This window comes from Ovis aries, chromosome Y (genome assembly GCF_016772045.2).
Source record: "Ovis aries strain OAR_USU_Benz2616 breed Rambouillet chromosome Y, ARS-UI_Ramb_v3.0, whole genome shotgun sequence".
Lineage (NCBI taxonomy): Eukaryota > Metazoa > Chordata > Mammalia > Artiodactyla > Bovidae > Ovis > Ovis aries.
Window position 1 is genome coordinate 7,452,408 of NC_082741.1, and position 12,050 is coordinate 7,464,457.

The 12,050-nt window shown below is 38.6% G+C and overlaps 1 protein-coding gene across 4 annotated transcripts in view; it reads right to left on the bottom strand.

Moving 5' to 3' along the window:
- Positions 1–12,050, bottom strand: part of LOC132659055 (probable ubiquitin carboxyl-terminal hydrolase FAF-X) — a 140,898-nt gene that overhangs the window by 65,622 nt on the left and 63,226 nt on the right. For all 4 annotated transcript variants that reach the window (XM_060408678.1, XM_060408676.1, XM_060408677.1 and 1 more), the window contains exon 15: positions 5,904–5,991. In XM_060408678.1, the coding sequence (XP_060264661.1) occupies positions 5,904–5,991 (88 nt within the window). The remainder of the gene's footprint in view (positions 1–5,903; positions 5,992–12,050) is intronic.

Here is a 12,050-nt window from a genome sequence, read left to right on the forward strand (position 1 = left end):
CAGACTTGCCTGTGGCATTAGGGAATCTCCTTCAGAAGCATAGCTCAACAGTGGTTTACTGCAGGGTCAGGGGCACTAGCAGGCAAGAGTCCTCAGAGATGCAGCATGTAGGCCTAAGTCCTTGGAGAGGAGGCCTCCTTTACAACTACCATAGCTGCAAACTCTAGGACTGGACTGTCTCAGGCTAAACTCCAGCACAGCCCCACCCATAAGCAGAAAACTGGATTACATTTTACTGAGCTACTCAGTCCCTCATTACTGAGCTACAACCAGTCCCTCCCATCAGGAAGCTTATACAAGCTTTTTATCTTATGTATCAGAAGACAGACAAAAGAAGAATAAAAATCTCCCTTTCCAGAACGAAAACCATAGTAACAGAAAGCTAACCAAATGAATCACACAGATCAAAGTCCTGTGTGAAAGAAAATGAGTGTTGCTCAGTCATGCCTGACTCTTTATAACTCCATGGACTATATAGTCCATGGAATTCTCCAGGCCAGAATACTGGAGTGAGTAGCCTTTGCCTGATCCAGGAGATCGTCCCATCCCAGGAGGTCTCCCACATTACCAGCTGAGCCACCATGGAACCCTCCCACATTGCAAGCGGTCTCTCTACCAGCTGTTCAGTTCAGTTCAGCTGAGTCACAGTTATGTCTGACTCTTTGCAACCCCATGGACTGCAGGCAGCCAGGCCCCCCTGTCTATCACCAACTCCCAGAGTTTATTCAAACTCATATCCATAGAGTTGGTGATGCCATCCAACTATGTCATCCTCTGTCATCCCCTTCTGGTTCCGCCTTCAATCCTCCCCAGCATCAGGGTCTTTTCAAATGAGTCAGCTCTTCGCATCCAGTGGCCAAAGTACTGGAGTTTCAGAACATCAGTCCCTCCAATGAACACTCAGGATCGACCTCCTTTAGCATGGACTGGTTGGATGGATCTCCTTGCAGTCCAACAGACTCTCAAGAGTCTTCTCCAACACCACAGTTCAAAAGCATCAATTCTTCAGCACTCAGTTTTCTTCACAGTTCAACTCTCACATCCATACATGACCACAGGAAAAACCATAGCCTTGACAAGATGGACCTCTGTTGACAAAGTAATATCTCTGCTTTTTAATATGCTGTCTAGGTTGGTTATAACTTTCTTTCCAAGGAGTAAGCATCTTTTAATTCAATGGGTGCAAAAACCATCTGCAGTGATTTTGGAGCCCCCAAATATAAAGTCTGACACTGTTTCTCCATCTATTTGCCATGAAATGATGGGACCGGATGCCCATTGTTTTCTGAATGTTGAGCTTTAAGCCAACTGTTTCACTCTCCACTTTCACTTTCATCAAGAGGCTTTGTAGTTCTTCTTTACTTTCTGCCATAAAGGTGGTGTTATCCGCATATCTGAGGTTATTGATATTTCTTCCAGCAATCTTGATTCCAGCTTGTGCTTCTTCCAGTCCAGCGTTTTTCATGATATACGCTACATATAAGTTAAATAAGCAGGGTGACCATATACAGCCTCGATGCACTCCTTTTCCTATTTGGAATCAGTCTGTTGTTCCATGTCCAGTTCTAACTGTTGCTTCCTGACCTGCATACAGATTTCTCAAGAGGCAGGTCAGGTAGTCTGGTATGCCCATCTCTTTCAGAATTTTACAGTTTACTGTGATCCAAACAGTCAAAGGACTTTGGCATAGTCAATATAGCAGAAACAGATGTTTTTCTGGAACTCTCTCTCTTTTTTGATGACTCAGCGGATGTTGGCAATTCGATCTCTGGTTCCTCTGCCTTTTCTAAACCCAGCTTGAACATTTTAAAATTCATAGTTCACATACTTTTAAAGCCTGGCTTGGAAAATTCTGAGCATTACTTTACTAGCACGTGAGATGAATGCAATTGTGTGGTCATTTGAGCATTCTCTGGCATTGCCTTTTTTGGGGATCGGAATGAAAACTGACCTTTTCTAGTCCTGTGGCCACTGCTGAGTTTTCCAAATTTGCTGACATATTGAGTCCAGAAGTTTCACAGCATCATCTTTTAGAACTTAAAATACCTCAACTGGAATTTTATCACCTCCATTAGCTTTGTTCATAGTGATGCTTCCTCTGCCCCACTTCACTTTGCATTCTAGATGGGATGTCTGGCTCTAGGTGAGTGATCTACCAGCTGGGCCACCAAGAAAAGTCTTGTGTAACTTAATGTTAACTATGACTCATCAAATTCAGAACCACTCAAGACAGATGAGTCATGATGGAGAGTTCTGAAAAACTGTGATCCACTGAAGAAGACAATGGCAAACCATTTCAGTATGCTTTCCCTGAGAACCAAATACAGTATGAAAAGGCAGAAAGATGAAACAGGAAGATGAGCACTCCCCCAGGTTGGTAGGTCTCCAATATGGTATTGGACAAGAGTGCAAAAACAGCTCCAGAAAGAACAAAGGTCTCCAATATGCTACTGGACAAGAGTTGAGAAACAGCTCCAGAAAGAGGCTGGGCCAAAGCAGAAATGAGACTCACTTGTGGGTGCATCTGGTGGTGAAAGTAAAGTCCAATGCTGTTAAAAACAATATTGTACAGGATCCTGGATTGTTAGCTCCATGAATCAAGGTGAATTTGATGTGGTGAAAAAACGAGATTTCAACAGTGAAGACTGACATTTTAGGAAACAGTGAAATAAAATGAATGGGAATGGGTGAATTTAATTCAGATAACCATATGTTTACTACTGTGGGCAAGAATCCCTTAGAAGGAATGGAATAGCCCTCATAGTCATCAAGAGTCTGAAATGTAGTACTTGGGTGCAATCTCAAAATTGACACAATGATTTTGCTTTGTTTCCAAGGCAAACCATTCAACATCACAGTAGTCCAAGTCTATGCCCCAACTACCAATGCTGATGAAGCTGAAGTTCATGACCTCCTAGAACTAACAGGAAAAAAAAAGATGTCCTTTTCATCATATGGGATTGGAATGCAAAAGCAGGAAGTCAAGAGATACCTGGAGGTAACAAGCAAGTTTGGCCTTTGAGTACAAAATGAAGCTGGGAAAAGGCTAACAGTTTTCTCAAGAGAATGCACTGCTCATAGTAAATACTGGACACCACCAGAAGGTCAATTTCAAAATCAGACTGATTATATTCTTCACAGTCAAAGATGGGGAAGTTTTACACAATCAGCAAAAACAAAAGCTGGAGCTGACTGACTCAGATCATCAGCTCCTTACTGCAAAATTCAGGCTCACATTGAAGAAAGCAAGGAAATCCACTAGGCCATTCAGGTATGACCTAAATCAAATCTCTTATGATTATATAGTATGGGTAACAAATAGATTCAAGGGGTTAGATCTGGTAGACAGAGAGCCTGAAGAACTACTGACAGAGGTTCATAACATCACATAGGAGCTGGTGATTATATCATCCCCCCAAAAGAGAAATGCAACAAGGCAAAGTAGTTGATTGAAGAGGCCTTACAAATAGCTGAAAAAATGAGAAGTGAAAGGCAAAGGAAAAAGGGAAAGACATACCCAACTGAATTCAGAGTTCAGAGAACAGTAATGAGAGATTAAAAAAAACTTGAAGGATATCTCAAAATCCTTCAAGCTAAGCTTCAACAGTACATGAACCAAGAACTTCTAAATGGACAAGATTGATTTAGAAAAGACAGAGGAACTAGAGATCAAATTACCAACATCTACTGGATGACAGGAAAAGTAAAGGAACTCCGGAAAAACATCTACTTCTGCTTCAGTGACTACGCTAAAGCCTTTAACTTTGTGGATCACAACAAGCTGTGGAGAATTCTTAAAGAGATGGAATACCAAACCACCTTACCTGCATCCTGAGAAACCTGTATGCATGTTAAGAAGCAACAGGTAGAACCAGATATGAAACAAAGGATTAATTCAAAATTGGGAAAGGAGTATGAAAAGTATGTATTTTATCACCCTGTTTATTTAACTTATATACAGAGTATATCATGTGAAATGCCAGGCTGGATGAAGCAGAAGTTGCAATCGAGATTGCTGACAGAAACATCAACAACTTCATATATGCAGATACCACCATACTAATGGCAGAAAGCAAAGAGGAACTAAAGAGACTTGATGAATGTGAAAGAGGAGCATGAAGAGGCTGGCTTAAAACTCAACATTCAAAAAACTACTAAGACCATGGCCTCTGGTCCTATCACTTCATAGCAAACAGGTGAGAAAAAATGGGAAAGAGTCATAAGACTTCATCTTCTTGGGCTCCAAAATCACTGCGGATGGTGACTGAAGTCATGAAATTAAAAGACACTTGCTCCTTGGAAGAAAAGCTATGACAAACCTAGAGACTGAACATATTAAAAAGCAGAGACATCACTTTGCCAACAGAAATCTAGACAGTCAAAGTTATGGCTTTTCCAGCAGTGATGCATGGATTTGATGCTGGACCCTAAAAGAGGCTGCAGAATTGATGCTTTTGAACTGCGGTGCTGAAGACTCTTGAAAGTCCTTAGGACTGCAAGGAGATCCAACCAGTCCATCCTAAGAGAATCAACCCTTAGTATTCCTTGGAAGAACTGACAACTGAAGCTGAAACCGATATTTTGGCTACCTGATGCCTGGAGCCAACTTCCTAGAAAAGACCTTGATGCTGGGAAAGAGTAAAGGCAGGATGCAAAAGGGACAACAGAAGATGAGATGGTTGGATGGTTTCACTAACACCAACAGACATGAATTTGAGCAACCTCTGGCAGACGGTGAAGGCCAGGGAAGCCCAGTGTGCTGCAGTCCATGGGGTTGCAAAGATTTGGACATGACTGAGTGAATGAACAACAAATTTGAATGAGGGTTCCCAAAAGGAAACATAATGTCTACAATATATCAAAAGCAGCCATCTGCCATACCTGCCATCCCTTAATGTGACAAGAAATAGGATTTGGCTCCAGATAGCTGAGGTATGTATGAAAGGAATGAATTAAATGAGTTCAGAGGTTTGCATAGATTGATATCTGGTTTTCCTTACTACTTAGCAATAATCACTGATGTTCAGACTGCCCACACATATATATAGCCTGATTCCATGGGCTTCCTCAGAGCAGTTTTCTCAGGCCTACTTTGAGCTACAGAGTCCTTAACCTTCCCACCAAATAAAGTAACTACTTTCAGATTGTGATTAGTTTTTCAGTCAGCAGTAGCTATAGACTGACCTGGAAAGTAGGTATGCAAATAGAAATATTTTCCCATAAATAACTACATGGCTTGGCAAAAGAAACATGGCATATAACATCATAAATCTAAAGAGAAAACTACCAAGAGTAAATATATATTAAAATAAAAATACAAACTTTTGTGAAAAACCAAGAACCTGTGTACACATAGTATTAAAAGCCAAACATTACTGAGCAAATTTAATATTAGCTTGACTTAAAAAACAGGCTATTTCTCCTTATTCCCATCTTGAATAATCTTATTATATACAAGCTTACTTCACCTTTATCAGTTACTATTAGTATAAACAAAGCACACACATATACCAACCACCCTGTTCTTGTTACTACCCATGACAGCATTAATGAAAATATTCCCTGGCTGATTGTTTTCCTATCCAACAGGTTAAAGTATGATAATATATGAAGAATAAAATCTAATTAATAACATAAATAAGCACCACTCTGAAATTTAAAATGTATTTTCTTCAAAATCCAATAAAAGGATAAAGTTAAAGCTAAGCCAATAAATAACATTTATTTAGTAATGAACACATAGGAAATGTTACATTACCTATTATTGGCCATGGTTCTTATGTGGGAAAATACTCAGAGAATGAAATAGCTACCTAAAAAAAAGACTCAGCTGTGAAGAATACTATCCTTGCATTCCTCATATGTGCCTTATAAGAAAACACCACTAATTGTATAAAACTAACCTAAGGAAGTTAAGCCGTTCTTGAACTTCTTGAACATGACTGTATCTACTTCCCAGCCTCACAGTTTGTGGGTCATAGTCTTCATGGTCTGCAAATTAACAAAAATTTTGTATTATACATGCATATCTGTATCACTGTTGACTTTAACCAAAAGAGTTTAGAATCCAGTAATCACTTGTTAATAGGCAATAGGTTTCAGAAATATTTAAAAGTATCTGTTTTCCCCACAAAAATAAACTGCAGCTTTTTACATAGCCAAAAGCAAAGTGTGATCTGTTCAATGTGATATCAAAAATAATTTTCCAACACAGTAGCCCTCTATTTTTCATAGCAATTCTGTGAGAAAATTCAATGATTTTATGCCCTTAACTTTCCCTTCTGTTATATAACAACTGTAATTATCCTGTGTGTGTGTATGTGTTAGCTGCTCACATCTGACTCTTTGGAACCTCACAGACTGCAGCCTACCAGGCACCCCTGTTTATGGGATTCTCCAGGCAAGAACACTAGAGTGGGTTGCCATCTCATTCTCAAAAAGAACTAGAGAAAGAAAAAAAGTGAAGTCACTCAGTCGTGTCCAATTCTTTACAACCCCACAGACTGTAGCCTACCAGGCTCCCACATCCATGGAATTTTCCAGGCAAGAGTATTGGAGTGGGTTACCATTTCCTTCTCCATATTTTAGCATACACAACATCAATAAGAGCATTAACCAAACAAAGAAACAGTTGTTAATTGCATCTGATAAAGTTAACAATTATTTAATCAACAGACTATGAATGCCTAGAATATTAGATAAAATAAAACAAATCAAAATAAATCTAGTCTCTCATTCTGACCACAAATATGTATGTTGGTAAGGTTTAGGCTGAAAAGTCTTGGTTTCTTAAATACAGAACTGTTAAGTACTTATAGTATATACTATGGGAAAAATTCTCAGTATCTGTCCATAAGAAATCAAAGGAAAAAAACCAAAACACACACTTTTCTAAAAATACTATAATGTTTTTGTGTGTAAGATGCTTCCTCAAAAAAATGTAGAACCCAACTAAACCATGAGTTTTATAAGCCTGTCTTAAGAACTACTCATCAGGTTGTTTAACCCAGTATTAAGCCAAATAAAAATCACAAATGAAGTAAGACTGAATAAACCCACTGCCTGAAAATGAGCTAACTGGTCTGAATGGAACAGAGGACACTGGAAATAATAAATGCCTCAGACAGTGCTGTCAACCAGTCAGGAATCAAAGGTGTTTATTTTAAAATTCGCAAGTACTGGTATTTCTCAATTATGCATCTCTTGGAACTTATTATTACTTCAAAAATTTTATTTATTTTTGGCTACACTGGGTCTTCACTGCTGTATGCAAGCTTTCTCTAGTTGTGGTAAGTGGGGGCTACTCTCTAGTTGCATGAGTGGGTTTCTCATTGTGGTGTCTTCTCCTGTTGCAGACCTCGGACTCAAGGGTGCATAGGCTTCAGTAGTTGTGGCATTCCAGCTTTGCTGCTCCATGGCATGTGGGATCTTCCACACCACGGATCAAACCCGCGTCTCCTCACTGACAGGCATGTGCTCAACCACTGGACCAGAGAAGTCTGATGGTCAGTAATAAAGGCAAAGAATTCTAATTGTTTGAGCTAACTCTGGAATTGAAAAAGGCAACCAAGATCACCAAAACATCAATATTTTACATATCAGAAAAACCTGATTCAGAAGTACAATGGTGACTTGTTATAGAAGAACAAAGGGAATGTTTAGAGGTATATTTAGGACTAGATTTGGGAACTGAAGTGAAAGTCACTCAGCTGTGTCTGACTCTTTGCAACCCCATGGACTATACCGTCCATGGAATTCTCCAGGCCAGAACACTGGAGTGGGTAGCCTTTCCTTTCTCCTCCAGGGGATCTTCACAACCTAGGGATCGAACCCAGGTCTCCCACATTGCAGGCGGATTCTTTACCAGCTAAGCCACCAGAGAAGCCCAAGAATACTTGAGTGCGTAGCCTATCCCTTCTCCAGTGGATCTTGCCTACCAGGAATTGAACCAGGGTCTCGGGCATTGCAGGGGTCCTCTTTACCAACTAAGCTATCAGGGAAGCCCAGATTTGGGAAAGAAGGCCGCATATAAAGACTGCTTGGCACTTCTAGACACATGAACATCTATCAACGGTTATAAAATCTTAGTAGCCCTATCAACTCATCAATTGCTGGGACATCAAGGGTCTAGCCTTCAAAACTGCAAAAAATTATTCTCTATTATATATATGAGTTTTTTTTGGTATTCAAAGAGCACTGATCCTGAAGTATGTGACTAAACTCTATACCACCACTTCAGCCACTTTTCATCCTTTGGAGACTTCTGTCTGAAAACTTCTTTGTGTGTGCTTACTTGGCAGGACTGGGGCAGGAGGAAGCAGAGGGGGTCACACAAATACACACATGAGTAGAAAGCATGGTATAACTTTGCGTTTTTAAAAATATAATTCCAAGTGTCAAATAATACAATTATTTTCTGCCCACATAATCCACTTGTTCATAATCTACTCGTTTTATCAGGACCTCCTTTTTTTATACTTTTAAATCACTTTTTGAACCATCTAAAGGGACTCCCTAAAATTAGGTTTATATCCTGATAACAAGCACATAGCCATAGTACTTACCTGATTTTAAGATTAATTAAAGACTATTGTCTAACTATTGCATATATTAAAATTTCATTAACTATCTCAGTAATGTTCTTTATTGTTTTCCTTTTCCCAGTTCAGTATCTTTTTCTGTATCTCCTTAAACATAAGTCAAGATGTCAATTTATACCATTAATGATATTAATTTAAGTTAAGGCGTTTCTTCCAAGCTGCACCAGTAAACACTTAGAACTTTTCTCTCTGTAATGAATAATTTGTGGGAGAATAGTTTGATACTGTGTCAGTACTCTAATCCTCAGTAAACTTTCACTTATTTAATTATTGACAATGTTTTCCTACATTTATAATCTGACATTTATATCACTGTGAACCAATGGACTCATATATTGAAAATTCAGGCTATCATCCACAGTATCATTATTTTAATTTGAGAAGGGACTCATTTTTAACACTGCAATATGATTCTCTAAAAACACTTATCCTGTTGAAGAGGTATCTACTCTTTCCTGTGGCAGTCCTAGAAACAGTTATTTCTCCAAAGAAATAACTTTGTAAGAACATACAAATATTTAACAGTACTTAATGCCCCACAGGTAGAAATGAGTAAGAATCATTAATGATCAAAAACCATAGAATATATATTTTATCAAAGCATGGTTATGAAATGACTTTTAAAGAGGCTGCTTTTTTTGGTAGGTGATCTTGAAAATAGCCAATCATGATAAAAACAAAGAAAAAAAAAAAGAGGTAATGCAAAGTGACAATCCTTAGAAAACAAGAACATAACTGAATTCCACTGGTCTTATGATTCAGTATAAATCCTATAAACTTTGCTCAGAAATGGGAAAAATGACCCATAAAATTCTCATTAAGTTCAAATCAACACAAAGGATATTTCTTCTAATGAACTACATGAGATATTATATATTGCTGATGAACATTAGAAATTTTTCTTCAACTGTGATTCATGGGCGTACTGGTGCATAATTTCACCTAAAAAAGAGCTCATTTTTACCTTTCACATGTAAAAGTCATAAGACCATGCCCTAACAAATTATTTTTCCAAAACCAAAAATCCCTAGTCATGGCAAATGCAAACCACTCTTGGAATGAAACTCAGAAAAAATCCATGAACTGCAAAGAATCTCACAATATCCTATTCCATATTTTGTCATATGCTTTGCTGCTGCTGCTGCTGCTAAGTCGCTTCAGTCGTGTCCAACTCTGCGACCTCATAGACGGCAGCCCACTAGGCTCCGCCGTCCCTGGGATTTTCCAGGCAAGAACACTGGAGTGGGTTGCCATTTCCTTCTCCAATGCGTGAAAGTGAAAAGTGAAAGTGAAGTCGCTCAGTCATGTCCAACTAGTAGCAACCCCATGGACTGTAGCCTACCAGGCTCCTCCGTCCATGAGATTTTCTAGGCAAGAGTACTGGAGTGGCTTACCACTGTCATATGCTTTAGATCCATGCAATAGGCTTCTTAGACAGAAACTATCACAAAGGTTTGTCACGTTTTTAGTTGTACATCATAATCATAGAACTTAATAAATAATTTTGTCCCTACAGTTAAAGATCAACTGCTAAAGAGCACTAGTAAGAAACACAGATAGTATATTAAGGTGGAAAAGGTTAGAAGCAAATGATAATCAATTAACTCACAGAAACTCATTAATACAACAAAGTTTCAAGAGCTTGCTATGTGCTAGCCAAAATTCTAGTAGTTTGGTGCAAAAGTAACTAAAGTTCTGAATTGCTGAACTTTGTCATTTGATACTGGAATCCACTGACAAGTTTAAAGGATGTTATACATTCTTTAAGTGCATACTTCTTATGGTTTTTTGCTAGTGACATTACTTGCTGTTCATTTTATATCTATTTTAGACTATGGAAATGATGTCAGACAAAAAAAAGCAAATGAGTGATTCTCTTACTGGAGTTCAAAATAGATCATAGAGCGATGGAGAAAACTTGTAATGTCAACAATACATTTGGCCCAGGAACTGCTAATAAACATACAGTGCGGAGGTGATTCAAGAAATTTTGCAAAGGGCCCTAGAGCCTTGAGGATGAGCAACGCAGTGGCTAGCTACTGGAAGTTAACAATGACAAACTGACAGTCATCATTGAAGCTGATCCTCTTATAGCTACAGAACAAAGTGCCAAAGAACTCAACATCAACCACTGTATGGTCATTCAGCATCTGAGGCAAAGTGGAAAGGTGAAGAAGCTCCATAAGCATGTGTCTCTGAGCTGACCAAAAATTCAAAAAATCAGTTTTGAAGTGTCATCTTTTCTCCAGGCAACAATAGAGAACCATATCTCAACTGGATTGTGACATGAGATGAAAAGTGGATATTATATGACAACCAGCTCAGCAGTTGGCCCAAGAAGCTCCAGAGCAATTTCCAAAGCCAAACTTGCACACACACAAAAAAAGGTCAAGGTCAATGTTTAATGATCTATTACTGTCAGTCTGATCTGCTCAGCTTTCTGAATCTTGGCAAAACCATCATATCTGATAAGTAAGCTCAATAAACTGATGAGATGAACCTATAGCTGCAAAAGCTGCAGCTGGTAATGGGCAACAGAAAGCACCCAATTCTTCTCCATAGCATCTGGCAGCGGGCAACAAAGTTTTGCTTCATCTGCAATATTCACCTGACCCCCCTGCCAACCAACTACCAATTCTTCAAGCATCTTGACAACTTTTTAAAGGGAAAATGCTTCCACAAACAACAGTAGGTAGAAAATGCTTTTCAAGTGTGTATCAAATCCTGAGGTACAGATTTTTAAGCTATAGGAATAAACATTTCTTGTTGGCAAAATGTGCTGACTATCATGGTTACTATTCTGATTAATAAAGATGTGTTTGAGCCTAGTTATGACTTAAAATTCATGGTCTGAAACTGAAATTACATTTGCACCAATCTAATAACAAGCATTAACTCTTACTTCTAGAATAGCCATTAAATTGTAACTATTGTTATCCTCATTTTACAGATATGATAAATCCTCACCACTTAACTTACAAGTTATACAGCTATGAAGTGATGTTAGGTTTTAAATCTAGTCAGTGGATAAAACTTATAAAGAGGCAATATAAATACGATTTAGAGAAGAATGTTGACATTCTTGAGATCATGAAAGTGAGTTAACTCAAGAGCACAAGGGTAATGTGACTAAATAGAATATATAATACAAGTGAGGCTGAAATGCACACCTGCTCCACCTCACTGTACTAGCAATTCTGGCTTCAATTAATGTCACTGACATTAAAATAACACAGTAATTCTCACAAAAATGAATAAAAATTCCAGTTTAATATATAGCTGACTGGACTTTTAGAAAAGGTCTTAACTAGCATATTGGAAAAGGCAATGGCACTCCACTCCAGTACTCTTGCCTGGAAAATCCCATGGACGGAGGAGCCTGGTAGGCTGCAGTCCGTGGGATTGCTAAGAGTCGGACACGACTGAGAGACTTCACTTTCAGTTTTCACT